General features: G+C 38.1%; 1 protein-coding gene across 7 annotated transcripts in view; it reads left to right on the forward strand.

Annotated features, from left to right (window-relative positions):
- RYR2 (ryanodine receptor 2) overlaps nucleotides 1-21,698 on the forward strand; it is an 830,734-nt gene that overhangs the window by 468,534 nt on the left and 340,502 nt on the right. For all 7 annotated transcript variants that reach the window (XM_061404941.1, XM_061404935.1, XM_061404936.1 and 4 more), the window contains 5 exons: nucleotides 245-486; nucleotides 4,712-4,904; nucleotides 5,992-6,208; nucleotides 7,922-8,026; nucleotides 14,222-14,325. In XM_061404941.1, coding sequence (XP_061260925.1) covers nucleotides 245-486; nucleotides 4,712-4,904; nucleotides 5,992-6,208; nucleotides 7,922-8,026; nucleotides 14,222-14,325 — 861 coding nt within the window. The remainder of the gene's footprint in view (nucleotides 1-244; nucleotides 487-4,711; nucleotides 4,905-5,991; nucleotides 6,209-7,921; nucleotides 8,027-14,221; nucleotides 14,326-21,698) is intronic.

The raw sequence follows: 21,698 nt of genomic DNA on the forward strand, positions 1-21,698 counted from the left end.
TTTGGCTGTTACAGTAGACTTCAGTGATTGTTTCAATAATTTCTTGCACTTAAGGAAACATTGGGTTGCCCAAAAAAATCAATAGGGTTTTTCTGTACAATGTTTTGGGAACCCAAACAAACTTCTTGGTCAATGGAATGTATCTTTGAAAAGCAGGACTAATTCAGGATAGCATGATGTAATAAATTGAGACAATGAAAGATTTATTTGGATTTTCTCATATACTGTTCCCATCTCTTCAAAGCATGAGACCCAATATTTTTCTGGGTGTCAGTGAAGGATCTGCACAGTATAAGAAGTGGTATTATGAGTTGATGGTGGACCACACTGAGCCATTCGTGACTGCTGAAGCCACTCACCTGCGAGTGGGCTGGGCTTCCACAGAGGGGTACTCACCCTACCCTGGAGGGGGTGAAGAGTGGGGTGGAAATGGTGTCGGAGATGACCTCTTCTCCTACGGATTTGATGGCCTTCACCTCTGGTCAGGTAAGTACCATCCATTTTCCTTCACAGTGTTCTCGAAGGAAATCTTTTGCCCTGACTCTACATTTCCATAACCTATTTGTGTTGCTCATGTCAGATACTTTGATTTCAAAAATGCAACACTAAAATGATGAAAGTGGTAAGTCAAAAGCAAAATTTCACTAGAGGAAAAAGAAAACTCTTACAATTATAGTACGTCTCCAAAAGACTTCATTGTGTATGAATGATGTATATCAGAAGTGGCATTCTGATTCACTAATTGAATGTAAAAACTTAAATGTTTCCTACTTGCTTTAGTTGGTATGTGCAAAGCTTTAGCTTCCAGTATAAACAGGAACCAAAAAAAAAAAAAATCCTGGACAATAATCATAATAAAAAGACTAAGTTTCATCTCTTGGTTGATAGTTTAATGTCAGGAACGGGTAATTTATTAAATGTATTATGAAGAAACAGTCCAAAAGCAAATGATGTGTTGTTTCAGAAGTGTGGAGCTGTTAAAAAATAAATGTATAGCTCATTTCACTAGCTAACAACCCTAAGCTTTAATGATTGGACATATATTAAAAATTAGTAATATATAAAAATATACTGTTTCCTGATTTATTAAAAAGATTTATTTTCATTGGCTCTGTTTAAAAGTTTAGCTTTTAATAATTTTTTTAAATTTTATTTTGTTTTTAAACTTTACAATATTGTATTGGTTTTGCCAAACATAGAAATGAATCTGCCACAGGTATACATGTGTTCCCCATCCTGAACCCTCCTCCCTCCTCCCTCCCCATACCATCCCTCTGGGTTGTCCCAGTGCACCAGCCCCAAGCATCCTGCAGACTTATGCTTATATTCATAAAGCTGCATTTAGAATGAATCCAAACTGGTTTTATAACACATTTAACCTATAGAAGGGGACACCCGGGTGGCGCTAGTGGTAAAGACTGTTGCCAACACAGGAGAATCGGGAGACGCACATTCGATCCCTTGGTTGGGAAGGTCACCTGAGTAGGAAATGGCAACCTGCTCTAGTATTCTTGCCTGGAAAACAGGAGCTGGTGGATTACAGTCCATGGGATCACAGAGTTGGACTGAGCACACACAACCTACAGAAAATATGCAGAGGTTTCTTACATTACAAAAAGTTGAACTTTACCTCTTATGGGCAAATCAAGTGATATTCATTTATTAATGCTGTATAAATCATAAATTATGAAAAGGTATTTTAATTTAAATTTAATTAAAGCCTAAGAGTCTGTGGTAAGGGGGTTTATAAATGAAAGCACTCTATATTTGTGTTGAACAGTAATGTTTACTAAATCTTCCCTTTATTCAGTGCCAACAGCTCAGTAGCCTGGAAGAGATGAAGCTGTATTTTGGATATTTTGTCTAAGCTGTGGGGGCTCAGGCTGCAGTGTGCTACATCTTACATACACTGTGTACTGTGGTGGTCAGAAAAAGTCACAATGCTCGTTCGAAATTTTTTCTACTGACCAAAAAGGCAAAGAGCCCTAATTTCGGAAGACCTGAAAAACATAAATAGAATTAATGTCTGTTTTATAATAATTTCAACTATTATCCTTTAGATGTCATCCTCTCTCTGTACCTTCACACATCACTGCACACAAAATGGGTCTTCAGGTGGATAAATGAAACAGGTTCACTTGTTTTCCCATTACATAGAATTTAGGGAAAACAAAACACTACTCTGTTTTTTTTTCTTTTAATGCTGCATTGCATCTAATTTCAGCCATATAATGTCACTTCACTAAATGGTGAAGTTTGCATTTAGTTTGAAGCTTTTTCTATCAATACGTGGGAAGAACCCAGAGCTTCCGGAATTGGACTGTGTCCAATATGCCTTTTATGACTAAGTATCTGTTAAATAGAATGATAGGAGCAACAAAAATATTCAGTGAATCTATCACAGAAAGGAGGATAGTTTGTGGAATTTCAGGAGAAAATCATCTTGAAACTTGAATTTATATCAAGAGAACATACTTGACTATTTTTCCAAATGGCAAGAAAATATGTGCTCTACCATGCCTGTAGTTGATAGCTGTGTTCTCTTAAGCTCCTGGGATCGCTTGTTAATTTTAGATTCATGATCAATAAAGGCAGATCTAAATTAATTGGCTTCTGACTGAGTTACCATGGTTAAATTCATTTTAAGTCACAAAATCTTCTCAGGTTCACTCTCCTATTCCTTTTCTTTCTAATATTTAAGGTAGAATTTAAAGTATTAAGGATCTGTGATTTCTGGGGGGGGAAAAAAAAAAAAACCAGCTTTTTGTGATTGGAGAGTAGAGTTGTTCCTTGGTACCAGAGTTTGGTTCATCAGCAAAAATTTTGGTATCTGTTTTCATTTCTTCTTCCCACCCTAAACTTTGCACGGCATTGCTGTGTTCCTCTTCGGGGAATAATGATTCTGTTTCCAGCATCCACATCTTCTGTATGTTAGGGTCAATAGTGTGAAAAAAATCTCGGTGCTTTTGAAGAATTTAGGTATAACAGAATGAAGGAATGTCAGAGAATAGTACAGGAAAGAAAGGTAAGGATTCTCTTATAGGACCTATGAAAAGCCCACTGCCATCTTCCTTCCTGGCTAATGTTGGAAATAGGAATGTAGTTCTCATATTGATTTGATACACCTATTAAGTCATAAATGCAACCTGAGAATGCTTCTAGCAGATTCAGCAGTGTCAGTGCCACTGAAACCATGGGCTTAGGTTGGTTGCTAGTGATCTTTTCTTTCTAACCTAATTGTTTCAGGCATTACAAAACAGTTTACCATGGGGACTTTTAGACAGTCATTAGTTTTAGCATATTCATTCCTCAGACTGAACAGAATACTTGGATTATAGTAAATATTTGTTGACTGCTTCCCAGGTGGCTCATTGGTAAGGAATCTACCAGGTAACCCTGGGAAGATTACCTGGAGGGGAAATGTCTACCCACTCTAGTATTCTTGCCTGGGAAATCCCATGGACAGAGGAGCTTGGTGACTATAGTCTGTGGGCTCGCAAATGAGTCGGACATGACTTAATGAGTAAATAGCAACAAATATCTGTATAACCACATTATCAGCTACACATCTTGATACAGATAGGAATACAGACCTTTGTCTGTGAGTTCTGTTGCTTTTTGCATGATTTTCTTAAACAATTCCCTTTATTATATCTAGGAAATTCTAGAGGGACCACTTCATAATGAATTTACCACTTGCAAATTTGAATATCGGTAAAATTAAAAATCTACATATTTTATAATGTAGATCTGCCCTACTATTGGCATTTGAACATATTGTTGATAAAAATCTGGACATGCTAGAAATTTTAAATAGGCGTTATAAAAAATTCAAAGCTGGCATCATCAAATCTATTTTTGTCTTTGCTCAAATTGAAAAATACTGTATGTTCACATTTGTGAGCATGTGTGTTTGGGAGAATCTTATCTTCTTGTTTTCCAGTTTGCCCATAGGACTCATAGGCCAAGAAGTTCCGATACAGTCAAGAGTGAGTGTAGATCATAGGTTGGCCAGGGCAAGAAATGACATTTATCCAGTATCATTTTCATGCCTCAATGTGTATCCTGCTGTTTCCTACTTAAGAAGGAAATAAATTATAGAACAGAAACAAACCAATTGCTGCGTATTGTCTCTCAACAAACAATGCACAAATGATCATATTTTCTGTTTTCTTCTGTATCCTTTTATGTTTTTATTTTATAAAATAAAGGAAATTTAATCTTTGAGATGGGGGACTGAAGTGAATACCTTCCATGTCTGAGACTCTGTTCTTGTATAACATTAATTTAATTATCATAACAACTCTGCAAAGCAATGGCATTTGGTTTACAAGAAATCAAGGCTTATAGAGGTTAAGTAATTTGCTGATGGTAAAGTAGATATTTGACTTCAAGTCTTTCCCTAGAGGTTTTCCCCTGACATCATTATGTTATCAACTCTAAGATGATATCTGTATCAAATACCGTCCATCTGCATGCAAAATTTTCTGCATGTCAGAAGGTCCATTTTACAATAAAAGTAGCATTGCTCCTAAAAAAAGCAACATTTTTTGGTTAAAGATCTGACATATAACGTGAATATGTATTCAAGATTTATTGTAGTACAGTACTATTCGTTGTCACTGCCTATTCAAATCTTTGACTTAATCTCTGACGATGATTTTCTCTCAGATAAAAAGACATCATCCTCCTTAAATGTATTTCCCCACAGGTTGTATTGCCCGGACGGTCAGCTCACCAAACCAGCATCTCTTGAGAACTGATGATGTCATCAGTTGCTGTCTAGATCTAAGTGCCCCAAGCATCTCCTTCCGAATTAATGGACAACCTGTTCAAGGCATGTTTGAGAATTTCAACATTGATGGCCTCTTCTTTCCAGTTGTCAGTTTCTCTGCAGGAATCAAGTTAGTATCGCTGTTTTTTGGTTTGTTTGCTTTCTCATTTCCCATTCTTTCACAGAAGACTCTGCACTGCCATCACGCTCGCTTCACTAACCTGCTCTCCTGGGCATCCATCTGCAGGGCATTTTTGCCCTGTAGCAAAATGTTCCTTGAAGTAACAAGCAACCTGTTCCTTGAAGGTTGGAGATAAGATTAATTCAAGAGGGGAATCTCAGGAGGCTGAGTGTTTTGTCCATATATCCGGCCATTTAAATAACTCAGTCTAATATATCTTACTCTATCCAGCATCCAGAAATATTTCCAGTCCACTTAAGTTTACTTTTTTCTTTACTAAGGGTAAATACACAATGTTGAATTAAAAATGTCACTAATTTTTTCATATTTATTTTCATTCATTTTTCTTCTCATTCTATTACTCCAAATCCTCTCATTTCTACAGAAATGATACGTTTTTGGGTGATCAGGTCAAGATGACGCCTTTCCTTGTCACCCTCTACTTGTTATACTTGTAAATAATCTGCTTATGATCAGCTGGGTCAAGGTGGTTTTCTCTAACCCTTTGCTTTTTTGCTACTACCAGATGGAAAGAGTAATTAAAATGATAATTCAGTATCAGGAAGTGTCATATGAGTTCCCCTAAGGAATTTCACAGGGAAGTTGAGTGCTACAAAGTGACTTTTTTCTTTTGATCAGATCTCATCCAGCCCTGTAATTTTAAGTATTGGTATATAGGTATTTAGATCAAGTCTGTCTTTCTCTGTTGGTTATTTGGGCACCTTGTGGTATTAAATGACCAAATACTACAGACAGGTATTTCATTCACATAGGAATATGGTGTATGTACTTTTATTATTTCTCCAGAGAGTGATAAGTTTTTGCTGAGCAATTAACATAATTTAATCAGGTTTTACTTTTATGATTAGAGGCTCTTAAACTCTCAGTTACTGACTTTATGATGGTTCTTAGGGGAAAAGATGTGACTTCTGATAAAGTTAATTTTATACTAAGACTTTATTCCTTGAATTTTGTTGATTACGAAACTTTTCTGTATGCCAGAGATATAACTTACCCTGACATGCATCCTTTTTAGAGTACGCTTTCTGCTTGGGGGGAGACATGGAGAATTTAAATTCCTTCCTCCGCCTGGGTATGCTCCTTGTTATGAAGCTGTGCTGCCAAAAGAGAAGTTGAAAGTGGAGCACAGCCGAGAGTACAAGCAAGAAAGGACTTACACGCGGGACCTCCTGGGCCCCACGGTTTCCCTGACACAAGCTGCCTTCACACCAATCCCAGTGGACACCAGCCAGGTACCAGATCATCAGCTGTGATGGCAACGTTTGAATTGCAGCCATTCCTACATGCAGTGGGTTTCAGACTCCTTGGACTGCAACCTGTAGGAATGCATTTCACAGTAATACACTTTATATGTATAAGTGAAGCAAGTTTCATAAAATAATGCTTACCTTTACCATGTCCACTTACTCATTTTGAGTCTGTTCTGTTTTTTAAAAGTGTTTTTAAGTCACTAAATTGATTTTATAATGTACAATTGGACCGCAACCTAAGTCAATGCTTACTAATTTTAGAGTGTTTTTTTACCTAAGGTAGTAGTAGAATTTTAAATTTCTTCTTCTTTTCTATATACAGTTGGCACTTTAAAGTGATTTAACTGACTTTTATCTCGGGTAGGGATTCAGATCATAAACTCTAGAGTCAAAATGTCTTGGATCCAGTGCATGCTCTGAGACTTGAAAAAATTACTCATCTCATTGACTGGAATGCTAAGAGTATGTTCAATGTATAATAAAGAACATATTGGCACCATACTTTGCAAATAGGCACCCAAGCAATGTTAGCCATTATTCATGCTCTTCTCTTGCATAGATGTGAAATTATCCTGACACTGACACTGAATTAAATATTATTTTATTTTGATGGTGAAGTAACTTCAGTCCAGTTGGTTAGATATTCATAGTTTGTTCATTAACTTTCAAAGATCAGAGGCATTGCTTCTGAAGTCTGATATAGAATTAAGAGCAGGCCTCAGATGCCTCTCTGGTTTAATGCCTTGAAACGTATTTCCTATCTCTCCCTGCCAGCTTTTTATATGCTGTATAACATAAGCATACTTTGTTCATGGCTCACATTCAGTTTGTGTTGCCATGGCTGGAACAAGGCAGAGTGGATATGGTGCCTTCAGAGTTGAGCAATAAACATGATTGGAGGATGGAAATGGACTGGAACAGACAGTGGGATTCCATGGTGTCACTAGCATTAGGATTTCCTGAGACCTGGATAATCTCTTGTTTCTAAGGGAAGGAGGCAATGCTGGTCTGCTCCCCATGGAAACTCCACCCCATCTATGGATATTGTAGGCAGTTGCCTGCTATCTCTTATGAGGGACTGACTGTGGGGCAATGTCTGTGCATCACCAGACATGCACAGCCAACCCCTCACCTTGAAAGTCATTTGTGTTCTTTATGAAGAGGCCATTAAACTTCCCCTTTTTAGTGGAAACATGTTCAGATTTTTCCCCCTGAGGCTTATATTTAGAAACCACTGAAAGTAAGAGTTAAGGGACGATATAAATCATTGCCATCATATATTTCTAAACTCAGTGGATTATATTTTGGACACTGAATTGCCTTCCTCCTGGCCTGTGAATGCTGGCCAGGTTGGTTTAAGAAGTCTTGAGTGATTTCTTTTTTTAAATAATGCGTATTCCAGTGATTATCCCATATCCATTGACTTTTTTTTTTTAATGATGGCTGTCCTGAGTAGTACTCTGTTTTCTTTCTTTCTAAATTTGTTCCTAAATTCCCCAAATTTACCTAATAATTATGTAGATACCTGGTTTTATAAATTTAGAATGGATTATCTGGAACCTAGTTATATGATTACATTTTAATGGTTGAGGAGACGATTTTATTTAGTTCAGTTCACAGTAAGAACAGTTAACATTGCATTTTCTTGCATTTGTTTCTGATGTGTGTTTTCTTTTTCTCTTTTTTAAATTTTAGATTGTGTTGCCTCCCCACCTGGAGAGGATACGAGAAAAACTGGCAGAGAATATCCATGAGCTCTGGGTGATGAATAAAATTGAACTTGGCTGGCAGTACGGTCCGGTACGTAATTTTGAAATTTGTTCTCAGATTCTGTTAATATATCTTTCTGAAAATATTACTTCTCACTCATCCTGCTGTATGATGACATAAATTGATCTGATTGAGTTTTTTCACCCTAAGCTTTATTTTGTGTGCCGTTTTTCTTTATGAGAGGGAATGACGTTAGTGGTGGGGTCATTGAAGGATGGCTTAGTTGCCTAGACAATTCAAAAGTTATTAATATTCAGGTTGAAAGTTACATTTTTTAAATCAAAGTTAACATATACAGACAATAGGCATTGATTTCTAGGGAATTAGGAAGATATTTCATTGAAACTGAAAGTGAAAACTAAAACTGGAAAGAAAGAAGTTAATTTACTCTCCTCCTCTGATATTTCTTTTAGTCCCAGTTGTATTTAGTAGTATAAGTTCTCAGGGCAGAGGTTCATAGTTGGTTTCATAAGTGGAAGACAGGCTGAGAAAGAATCATTGCATTTGTTTCCAAATGATTATTGTTTAGAGAACTTAGTTTATAGTTTATCAATAAAATTTAGGTAAAACCAAAACGACTTCTCATGTAATAAGTGAAGTCACTCAGTCGTGTCCGACTCTGCGACCCCATGGACGGTAGCCTGTCAGGCTTTGCCGTCCATGGGATTTTCCAGGCAAGAATACTGGAGTGGGCTGCCATTTCCTTCTCCAGGTCTCATGTAATACCAGTGTATTATACACCTTTTTTTAGCAGGACTCTGGCAGTGCTTTCACTTTTATGATATCAGTACTCCAACTATCCCAAAGTTTATAACACTTATATTTGACTGAATATAGAAATGAGTGTATTCAGTCCAGTCATAATTTATTGCATTAAGCTTTAAATAATGACATTTATTATTAGTGTTAGTAGTAACACCATGCTTGTTGTTGATTAGTTGCTAAGTCACGTCTGATTCTTTATGACCCCATGAACTTGTAGCCAGCCAGGCTCCTTTGTTCATAGGATTTCCCAGGCAAGAATACTGGAGCGGGATGCCATTTCCTTCTCCAGGGGCTCTTCCTGACCCAGGGATCAAACTCGTGTTTCCTGCATTGAAGGCAAATTTTTTACCACTGAACCACCAGGGAATACCATGCTACTTTATACTAATTCGTATATTTATATATTTAGAGCTTTGTCTTTTCACTTACAGGTATTGGGGTAATCTTCCTAATAGCACCCTGGGCTATGTGTTATAGGGCTTACCAGTGATGCCACTGCCAATGATTCAAATGCCTTGACAGCTAGTTACTGTGCTGGAACTAGGATCCAACTTCTCTAGCTTCTAGTCTAGAACTGTTTTTCACTATAAGACTTGCTGATGCATGATCAGAAAATGTGATGCTTTCATTAATTCAATGATAGTTATGCTATGCTAAGTCACTTCAGTCATGTCCAACCCTGTGCAACCCCATAGACGGCAGCCCACCAGGCTCCCCCGTCCCTGGGATTCTCCAGGCAAGAACACTGGAGTGGGTTGCCATTTCCTTCTCCAATGCATGAAAGTGAAAAGTGAAAGTGAAGTTGCTCAGTCGTGTCCGACTCTTCGCGACCCCATGGACTGCAGCCTACCGGGCTCCTCCGCCCATGGGATTTTCCTGGCAAGAGTACTGGAGTGGGGTGCCATTGCCTTCTCTGCAATGATAATTAGACAGTTGTCAAATCAGCAAGCACTTAAAGTACCTTATTAAGTATGTGATTTTATGCAATATTCTTTGACTTTTAAAAATTGAGGAAGTGAATGAGTGTTAAATAAGATATTTAGCATTAATTAAAGTCAGTAAGAGGTGAGATATTGTAGAAGTATTCCTAGTCAATTGGCAGAGGAATTACAGACAAAATTTACCACAAGATTCGAGATAGGGAAAGATTTGAATTACAGACAAAATTCAGAGAAAGATAATTACAGGCTAGGATTTAAAAAGATCTCATGCAAACAAATAACTTCCCCCCTGCCAAAAAAAAGCATAGTAACAGGAATTGTTTAATAGGTTTACACTCAAAACAGATGATTTCTATTGCAAGCTTCTATAGGTTGCCTAAATGATTGCATTCTACAATGAACTTCCTTATGTTTCTTCTTCTAAAAAAAAGAGGAAATATAAGGTCTCATTATTATCTATTCTTGCAATTAAATTCAGTTCATTTCCACACCATACCTTTATTGCTACTAGTTTGCAGATGCTGAAAGGGAGCACAGGGCTTCTGAGCCAAACTGACTGTGGCCAGTTACGCTTTACCTGGTCTGAGACTGATGACAGCAACATCGGGTTTTACATGCCTCCAGCGGGGAGATTAAGCACTTAGTCTGTTGCTGTGGTGCTGGCACCTGGCACCTTTCCTGGGACAGGGAATAGACCAAATACTTGCTGAAAGAATGAAATGGTTTTTGTCTTAGGTCTTACTCTGGGCAAGCACAACCACAAGTGTCCTGTCAGATCAGTAATTTAGGAGAGTCTAAGACTGACATGTGAAGAGGTTTCACATTGTCCTTCCATCTCATAATTGACCTTGTGTCTTCTTTGATTCGGGCTCTCCTAAAACTCTTTTCGGATCAGTGTCTTTGATCCCTGACTTTATCATCTCTGTTATTCTAGACTTAGGTACACGTCTTACTGAGACCAATTCCATAAATTCTTTAACATTTTAAATGGTGTGTTCCAGTTTTTCTCTGAGTTAATATTTTAGAAGCTTTATTGAGATGTAATTCACATGTTATACAACTCATCCATTTAAGGAGTGCAGGTCCATGTTTTTTGTTGTTATTTTTTCCTGTCTGTCAGTAACCTTTTATTTTTTAATTTAGTAATTTTTAATTGAAGGATAATTGATTTACAATATTATATTGCTTTCTGCCATACAGCAACATGATTCAGCCATAGGTATACATATGTCCCCTCCCTCTTGACCCTCCTTCCTACTCCATCCCACCCCTCCAGATTGTCACAAAGCACCTGTTTGAGCTCCCTGAATCATACAGTGAATTCCCATTGCTGTTTTGCATGTGGGAGTGATCTGTTTCCATGCTGCCCTCTCCGTTCATCCCGTGCTCTCATTCCCCCCTGCCCCATGTCCACAAGTCTGTTCTCTGTGTCTGCGTCTCCACTGCTGCCCTGCAAATCGCTTCATCAGTACCGTCTTTCTAGATGCCATATATATGCATTAATATACAATATTCGTCTTTCTGACTGACTTCACTCTGTACAATAGGCTATAGATTCATGCACCTCATTATAACCGACTCAAACGGGTTCCTTTTTAATATTCCATTGTATAGCAACTGTGTCTTTCTTTGGAGTAATTTGAACTCTTGAATAAATTATGGATTTTTGTTTTTATTTTTTGCAAAGAAATTAGTTTCTTTAAATGTCTTTGGGGTGTATTTCACTGGAGCATCTATTTTTTTTAATTAATTAATTTTTTTTTATTGAAGGGTAATTGCTTTACAGAATTTTGTTGTTTTCTGTCAAACCTCAAAATGAATCAGCCATAGGTATACATATATCCCCTCCCTTTTGAACCTCCCTCCCCATCCCACCCCTCTAGGTTGATACCCGGCCCCTGTTTGAGTTTCCTGAGCCATACAGCAAATTCTCGTTGGCTATCTATTTTACATATGATAATGTAAGTTTCCATGTTACTCTTTCCATACATCTCACCCTCTCCTCCCCTCCCCATGTCCATAATTCTATTCTCTATGTGTGTTTCTCCATTGCTTTCCTGTAAATAAATTCTTCAGAACCATTTTTCTAGATTCCATATATGTGCATTAGAATACAATATTTATCTTTCTCTTTCTCACTTACCTCACTCTGTATAATAAGTTCTAGGTTCATCCACTTCATCAGAATTGACTCAAATGTGTTCCTTTTTATGGCTGAGTAATATTCCATTGTGTATATATACTACAACTTCTTTATCCATTCATCTGTTGATGAACATCTAGGTTGTTTCCATGTTCTAGCTATTGTAAACAGTGCTGCAGTGAACAGTGGGATGAATGTGTCTTTTTCAATTTTGGTTTCCTCAGGGTATATGTCTAGGAGTGGGATTGCTGGGTCATATGTGGTTTTATTCCTAGTTTTTAAAAGGAATCTCCATAGCGTCTTCCATAGTGGCTGTAGCAATTTACATTCCCACCCACAGTGCAGGAGCCTTCCCTTTTCTCCACACCCTCTCCAGCATTTATTGTTTGTAGACTTTTTGGTAATGGCCATTCTGACCAGTATGAGGTGATATCTCATTGTAGTTTTGATTTATATTTTGCGAATAATGAGCGATGTTGAGCTTTTCATGTGTTTGTTAGCCATCTGGATATCTTCCTTGGAGAAGTGTCTGTTTAGGTCTTTTTCCCGCTTTTTGATTGGGAGCTCTATTTTATGGAAAAACATCAGGCAGATCCATTCAAGCCTTCATCTGTCCCGTTTGCATACTATTTGCCTGACCTTGTATTTGGTACTGTGGTCCTCAGATTGAAAAGACCTTGTTTTAGTGAGTTTGCCTTTTTAAAGAGCTTCTGGTTTAGCTGAGTAATAGACACACACACAATTACAAGCTAAGAACTATGATGGATAAGCTAACTGTAAGTGAGAGATATTTACAACTCTCCTGGTGAAATCAGGGAAGGCTTCCAGAGGGTGGTAAAGACTTGATCTGAGCTCTGCTGTTCCTGTGAAAGAGCAGTGAGCCTGGAGGCAGGAAAAAGGTCGGGGAGCAGACTCAGGTGAGAGGTGGTGAGGCTCCCAGTTGTGTGCTGGCAGGAGGAATGGAGAGAGATGACTGCAGCTGTTTTGAAGTTCAAGTATGGGAAGTGGTTAAGAGAAGGAAGGAAATCTGGATAGATTTCTTGTTTTAGCTTGGGCACCCAAGAGGATGATGGGGACAGTTACTCTGCGGTGTAGAGAGTAAGTGGAAATTATATAGATAGAGAGTAAATTGTCTTTGAAATTAGGCACATTCATTTTTACCTTTATATTGAGCATTTAGTGTTTGGTTTTGTAACTCATGGCTTCATTTCCTCACTTACACCCTTAAGTAAATAAGCTATGTGCTCTTAAGTCCTGTTCATTCGCAATGATCAAGAAAGAAAAGAATAACTATCTTGTTTTTAACTTGTCAGCTCCTGAATACTTAAAAAAAAATTCTTGCTCGTGTTTTCCTACTTTTTCTGTGGCATTTATAAAACCTGGTAATTATTCGCAGGGAGTAATTTGTTCCCTGAGAGCATATGGCTGTGATTGAGGTGTCACCACAGCAGTAATGCTTGTGTAATTTAGGCCTCTAAGAAGACAAAAATCTAATTACTAATGCAAGGATATGGAGCATCTTTCGCATTAATTCAGTCCCAAAATCTTGAATTTAGTTTATTCTGATTGCTCGCACTTTCAAGGATTAAAATGAAAAGTATCTGTAGGATATTACCTGGCTTTGGTAAGGCACTGGAGTGACTTGTGAGAGCAGAAGTAACTTACATGGGATGAAATGAACAGCTGGAAGGAACCACCACCAAGAGTTTGTATCAATCAGTCATGATGTTAATTGATGTCTCTAATCTGTATCTAAACATGTAACAGTAACAACTGAGTTATTACTACACCTTCTTACCTAGAGTTCCTTTCAGTTTACAAAGCATTTGTTGCTTGCCTGCCATATGCCAGGCATGTTCTTGGTGCTGAGAATACATTATTAAAGAACAAAAGAGGCCAGTCCCTATTCCTTTGGTCTTTCATTCTTGCAGTTGCAGGAAGACAGACAATCCCATAAATAAGACCCTAATCTGTTAGCCAGTGGTAACTGTTATGGAAAAAAAAAATAGGATGAGTAGCAGATTGGCGGATTAGGAAGGTGGGCAGGACAAGCTGCATTGAGAAAGTAAGGTTGAAGCAAAGGCTGTAAGTTGCTGTGAGAGCAGGCATGGAGGTTTCAGGGCAGAGCAGACGTGAAGCTGGGACTGACTGGGAATGGTGGCAAGGAGAAGATGTGAGGTAGCCCAGACAATGCCAGGTTTACCACTGACCTTGAGCATTAGCCATGCCTGAGGGATGGCAGAGGCAGCCTTGCTGGGATGAGGGTCTCAGTTTCCCTTCTTGCTTCCCACTTCACGTTCCTCCATGCAATGGGATAACCATCACTAGTATATGATCTTTGAAACTGTTATATGCTGATTTCCTGTTCTGTTTCAGGTTAGAGATGACAATAAGAGACAGCACCCGTGTCTGGTGGAGTTCTCCAAGCTGCCTGAACAGGAACGCAATTACAATTTACAGATGTCACTTGAGACCCTGAAGTGAGTTTCTTAAATTTCTCATTTTCTTCTCTGTATTCCCTGAAGGAAACAAGGTGTCGATGTTACAGTTTAATTTATTTTAGCTCCAGTTAGATTTTTTTCATAATGCATTGGTGGATTCAATCAGTATTTTTTGGACTAGGCATTGAGCATGTTACTTTATGACTTTGTGCTCTCTGTGTTTCCTAAAGGGTACTCTATGGATGTTTGTGGGTATTTGGGAATATAAGGATTTTGCCATTGTATTCAGTACTTCCGAGATTGTCAGTCATAAATTGTTACTGGTGTGTGACAAGATAAGCAAAGATATGAAAACGACTGTTTCAGAATTTTTATACCACTTAAGGTATTGCGTTGAGCTTTGAATAATGACATGCACTATTAGTGTTAGTAGTAATACCATGTGCTACTTTATACTGATTATTATATGTATTTATTTAGAGCTTTTTCTTTTCACTTACAGATATTGGGTTAATCTTCCTAATAACACCCTGGGCTGTGTGTTATTATTTCAGATTTACCAGTGATGTCACAGCTGAGGATTCTCATGGAGTTGTCAAATGCCTTGACAGTTAGTTAGCAGCTGTGCTAGAACAGGGGTCCAGTTTCTCTAGCTTCCCATCTAGAACTGTTTTTCACTATAAGACTTGCTGATACATGATCAGAAAATGGGATCCTTTCACTAACTCAGTAATGGTTAGACAGTTGTCAAATAGCAAGTACTTACAAAGTACTTACTAAGTATATGCTGCTGCTAAGTTGCTTCAGTCGTGTCTAACTATGTGCGACCCCAGAGACAGCAGCCCACCAGGCTCTGCCGTCCCTGGGATTCTCCAGGCAAGAACGCTGGAGTGGGTTGCCATTTCCTTCTCCAATGCATGAAAGTGAAAAGTGAAAGTGAAATCACTCAGTCGTGTCCAACTCTTCACAACCCCATGGACTGCAGCCTATCAGGCTCCTCTGTCCATGGGATTTTCCAGGCAAGAGCACTGGAGTGGGGTGCCACTGCCTTCTCCTACTGAGTATATAGTTTTGTGCTTTTCTATCCTTGTTGGACTTGAAGAACTGGATTTGTTCCAGTAGATCACTTATCCTAATACCTGCTTATGTTAGGAATGAAACAATACTTTTTTTCCTATTTTTGTTTTGTTTCAGTTCTGTTAAGTGAAAAGAGCTATTTCTATTGAAAGTATTTTACCAAAGATCTAGAACATAAACACTGTTTCAAGTTCTACGACTCCAGTCCAGGTATATATCTGCAAAGATGATGTAGTGATTTTCATTATGAAAATAAATAAGTAAATAGTGCCTTGAGTTTAGGCTCTGCTGCTGCTGCTGCTAAGTCGCTTCAGTCGTGTCCGACTCTGTGCGATCCCATAGATGGTAGCCCACCAGGCTCCCCCATGCCTGGGATTCTCCAGGCAAGAACACTGGAGTGGGTTGCCATTTCTTTCTTCAATGCATGAAAGTGAAAAGTGAAAGTGAAGTTGCTCAGTCATGTCTGACTCTTTGCGACCCATGGACTGCAGCCTACCAGGCTCCTCCGTCCATGGGATTTTCCAGGCAAGAGTACTGAAGTGGGGTGTCATTGGCTTCTCTGGAGTTTAGGCTCTACTAGTAACTTAAAAGGGAAAGGAATATATGAATACAAATCAAGTAAATGTAGAAACCACTACAGGTAACTAATGACGAAGCTTTTCTGTAATGAGGACCGCAGAACACATCACTGAGACCCGTGTACCTCCTTTTCGCATCTCCTGTCTTCCTCTGTGATCTTGATGTGAGGCTTGTACATTTAGCTTGGTAATTCATGACAGCCCATTATTTATCCATCTCTTAAAACAAAATGCTTTTATTGAAAGTTCATGGCCTAAGATAATTTCATTAAATTTGTGGTACCTTCCCTGTAATTTTAACAATTGACAGCTAAGCCAGTTAGGCAAATCCTGGGTAACTTGTAATGTAGAAGTCTGCATATTCACATTTGGCATGTTGAGCCTTTGACTGCTACACATAACCCAGTCTCGTTCCTTTCAGTTCCTGGTGGCTGGTTTGATTAATCATAAGACTGCACACATGGTGCTGTTGCCTGTGCTGAATGCTAATAAACCTTTGCAAGAACTCATTCTTAATATTTACATGGTGTTATGATGAACTCATTTCACTTGTTTCTTTAAAATTTAAAATAGAGCTCTTATTATCCAAAATTCAAACTATGCCCAATTTCAGTAGTTTAAAGAAAGTATAGTACTTTCTGTGTTTCTTTTATTCACTTGGTTAGTTACAGGCACTAGAACAGACTGGGTAAGAACAAGGAATCTAGATGATTGGATGGATAGGATTTAAGGACTTGCTTCTCCAGAGGGAATCTTAGTATCTCTGAACCTTAGACTTTCTATTAATAGCATCAGTTTAAAATGAGGATATTAGTATATCTACTTCATGAAATTGTAGTAAAAAGACTAAATGACACCCAACTGATAAAGCCTCTAGTACCATCATGTCTAAGAGAAGAAGCACTCTATAGAGTTTAGATGTTTTTTCTTTTTTATATAAACTATGGGGGAGATTAGCAACTTTACTCATTAAATCCTGAGGAGTGCCAAGTAAAAAATAAGCAACCGATTATTTCAGAATATTCCTTATTTTGGATTTGTAGTGATTTCATGTGAATATGATTTTTTTTTTGTTGTTGCACTTTATGTGATTTTTGTCTGGCCGATGGTTGACGAAGACAGCTAACGTCCAGATTTGAATGGTCGTCTGTACATTGTACAGCACTGCAGAAATTCTGACATCCTCTTTCAAAGCAGCACTGTACCACCCTAGCCTAAGCTGCCTTTTTTTTAAAATTGAGGTATAATTGATGTACAATGTTGTATTAGTTTCAGGAGTACAGCACAGGGATTCAGTTATCTACACACACACACACACACACACACACACATATAGTCTTTTTCAGATTTTTTTTCCCTTATAGGTTACTGTAAAATATTAAGTATAGTTTCCTGTGCTATAAGTAGGTCCTTGTTGGTTATCTATTTTGTATGTATTAGTGTATACATGAATTTTGTATGTATTTTGTATACATGAACCCCAACCTCCTAATTTATCCCTCCCCTCCTTTCCCCTTTGCTAGCCATAAGTTTGTTTTCCATGTCTGTGGGTCTGTTCCTCTGTGTCATATTTTAGATTCCACATATAAGTGATATCATAAGGTAGTTGTCTTCTCTTTCTGACTTATTTCACTTAGTATGATAATCTCTAGGTCCATCCGTGATGCTGCAAATAGCTTATTTCATCCTTTTTTTTATTGCTGTGTAACTGTTCCATTGTGTGTGTGTGTGTGTGTGTATCACATCTTCTCTATCCATTCATCTGTTAATGGACATTTAGGTTGCTTCCATGTCTTTAGCCTTAGCTACCGCTATGCCCCACCTGAAACTATAAAACTATCCTAACAGATACAGTTGAAATATTAACCTAGCTCTTCTCTTACCATTCTGCCCTCTGTAGCCTGCTGAACTTTTTCTAAACATTTAGGTTATACCATTCTCCCTATTTGAATTCCTTCTTATTGCTCCTGAGATGAAGACAATACCCTAATTTGCTGAATGGTCCTTCAAGGTCCTTCCCTTCCAGCCAGCATCATCTTATAGGAGGCTGCTTTTATTTTCCCTTGCTTGATATCACACTAGCCTTTGTTTTGCCTCTTTGCATGTTCCTTTCCCCTTTGTATCCGCTTTGTGTAATGCTCTCTTCCAGGCCCTGTACTTATCCTTTATATCTCAGGTCACTTCAGGCAGCATTTGCTGAGCTGCTTGACTCAATAAAGCCCCCTTTGACAGGCACTCAGCCCTTTGGTATCTCTCAGCAGAGAATCTTTCTATGTATAATCACAGGATGGCTGCTGTACTCTACCAGACCTATTATATAAGTTTTTTTGTTTCTTAATTTTTTTTTAAATTTATTCATTTATTTATTTGGCTGAGTCGGGTCTTTGGCTGAGTTGCAGCATTCACAATCTTTGTTGCATGTTGCAGATCTTTCATTGTGGTGTGAGGGCGCTGTAGTTACAGCATAAGGGCCCACTTGCTCTGAGGCATGTGGAATCTTAGTTCCCTGATCAGGGCTCAAACCCATGTCCCCTTGCATTGCAAGGAAGATTTTTAACCACTGGATCATCAGGGAAGTCCCAGACCTAAGTTTCTTGAGGGCAGGCATCTCACTTGATTTTAGTCACCATCATCTGAACTTTACACAGAGCTCAGTAATATTTGTCAAATGAATGAAGCAACACATAAGCAATAAACTCAGTCTCTAGGCAGGCTTGTACATAGCAAATGCTTATCATAGAAACAGGGTGCCTTCTGTTCTCTCTGTGGCTTTGTGCCAGTCTGTCTCCTCTTCTTGTTGGTGGCCTTATACTTGAAGTAATAAAATGCCACATGAGCCTATTATTGCCCCTTAATCTTATAGTCAAGATGTACTGAATGCATATGTAAGTTACTGTGGGAGACAGAGGAATCAGATGGAGAGCTGACCCCTAGCACATCCTTTTCCACTTCCCGTACTCTGTTCTTGTCTGTTAACCTCTGCACAAGCTTCACAGCTCACACTGCTCTCTCCCAGTCTTCTGCAGACCTTAAAACCATTTAAAATGTGTGAATTGAACAGTATTAAGTCAAATAGAATTGTCTTAATAAAGATTACATAAAGACCATCTATATGTCTTCCTTGGTGAAATGTCTGTTTAGGTCTTCCACTCATTTTTTGATTGGATTGTTTGTTTCTTTGATATTGAACTTCATGAGCTGTTTGTGCATTTTAAAGATTGATCCCTTGTTAGTTGCTTCATTTGCAAATATTTGCTCCCATTCTGAGGGTTGTCTTTTCAATTCATTTATGGTTTTCTTTGCTGTGCAAAAGCTTTTAAGTTTAATGCTCTGTGGTGACCCAGATAGATTGAATGAATGGGGGTTATGTGGGAGGGAGACTCCAGAGGGAGGGGAAATATGTATACATATAGTGGATTCAGTTTGTTGTACAGCAGAAACTAACACAACATTATAAAGCAACTATACCCCAATTTTTAAAAAAGATCATATAAAGACAAAAGAGTTCTTACTCAAAGAACTTGGTGTGGTTAATAGTATTACATAGATTTCTTAAAAGATTTGTTGTTCTCATTCAAAAATCTCCTTGAATTAGACATAAAGTGCTTAGATATAGTATCAAAAATATCTGTAAAAGAAAACAAAATCAATACTTCGAATCTCATTGAAAGTAGAATCTTTTGTACTACAAAAGAAATCATGTAGAAAATGAAGACATAGGGCACAGAGTGGGAGATTATTTATAAATCATGTAAGTTTACATTTGTTGGATTTGTGGTAAATCTTACATGTGCCAATAAAGAACTTGTACCCAGAATATATAGGTAACTCTTACAGTTACATAATAAAAATACACACAGCCCAGTTAAAAATGGACAAAACATTTGAGAACATATTTTAATAAAGATATGTAAATGCCTAATACATGCATGAAAAGATACTCAACATCATTAGTCATTATGAAAATGCAAATTAAATCATAATGAGATACAACCACACATACTAGAATGCTCATAATCAAAATGACAGATACACTCAGTATTGTTGTAAATGTAGAAAAACACTGAACTCTACATGTATTTCAGGTGGGTATGTAAAATGGCCCTGCCACTTGGTGGTTTCTTAAAAGGTTAAATATAAATTTATGATACAGCCTAGTGGGAGAAATATCAATAACCTCAGAAATGCAGATGACACCACCCTTATGGCAGAAAGTGAAGAGGAACTAAAGAGCCTCTTTGAGGGTGAAATAAGAGAGTGAAAAAGCTGACTTAAAACTCACCATTCAAAAAACTAAGATCCTAGCATCTGGTCCCATCAGTTCATGGCAAATAGATGGGGAAACAGTGACAGACTAGGGACAACAGAGGACGAGGTGACCGGATGGCATCACTGACTCAGTGGACATGGGTTTGAGCAAGCTTTGGGAGATGGTGCAGGACAGAGAAGTCTACTGTGCTGTAGTCCATGGGGTCACAAAGACTCAGACATGACTGAGTGACTGAATGACAACAAAGCAGTTCCCCTCCTACATACCCACACAAGAGAAATAAAAGCCTATCTTGACACAAAGACTTGTACATGAATGTTCATCAAAGTGTGTCCATAGAATCATCATACGTAACAGCCCCAAACTGGAAACTGCAAATTTCAATAAACTGATGAATGGATAAACAAAATGTGGTACAGTCATACAATGTAATACTATTGAGTAATAAAAGGAAATATACTATTAATATACACTACAACATGGATAAACCTGAAAGACATCATGCTAAGTCAAAGGAACCTGACATGAAAGATGTAATATTATTCTATTCATATGAAATATTCAGAAAAGGAAATTCTATGGAGACAGAAAACAGATTAATGATTGCTTGGAGTGGGAATGATGAATGACTGCAAACAAGCTTGGAGAATCTGATGGAGTAACGGAAGTATTCTAAAACTGGATTGTAGTGACGGTCATTCAACGATAGTCATTAACCTTACTTAATGTATTAAGCGGGGGTTTCTATGTTCTAATCAGATTTCTTGGTAGGCATGTACTTGGAAGTTTAGTAACCTGGATTTGAGATAAATCTCAATATTATTGTCATCCTTGAGTTCCATAAGAGCTGGTTTGGTATCCTGCTTGACCCTTTCATACCCCTATATATTTGTCACCACAAGCAAGACACTGCCTTATAATTAACTTTTGTCTTGGTCCTCACTGGCCTATTAGCTTATCCCAAAACTTAGCACGGGACCTGGCACACAGTGGAATTCAAAAGATGCTTACTGAGTAGGTAAATGTATGGAAGATGATGGTAGGGAACTTCCTGTTCCTTGGGCAGTGTTTGAACAAGCATAACCTGCGTTTGTTCTGAGTCAATTTTCTATTTTTCTATTGCTCATTTTATCTCATTTCTATCTCATTTTAACTGGCACATTCTTTTTTTTTTTTAATAATTTCATTTATTTATTTTTGGCTGTGCTGGGTCTTCGTTGTTGCATGGGCTTTCTCTAATTGTGGTGTGTGGGCTTCTCATTGAGGTGGCTTCTCTTTTGTGGAGCACAAACTCTAGGCACACAGGCTTCAGTAGTCACGTTTCCTGGGCTCTAGAGCACAGGATTAGTAGTTGTGGTCCACAGGCTTAGTTGCCCTGCAGCATGTGGGATCTCCCTGGATCAGGGATCAAACCCGTGTCTCCTGCATTAGCAGGCAGATTCTTTACCACTGAGCCACCAGGGAAGCCCCTTATTTGGCACATGTTT

The sequence above is a fragment of the Bos javanicus genome, chromosome 28 (assembly GCF_032452875.1).
Source record: "Bos javanicus breed banteng chromosome 28, ARS-OSU_banteng_1.0, whole genome shotgun sequence".
Lineage (NCBI taxonomy): Eukaryota > Metazoa > Chordata > Mammalia > Artiodactyla > Bovidae > Bos > Bos javanicus.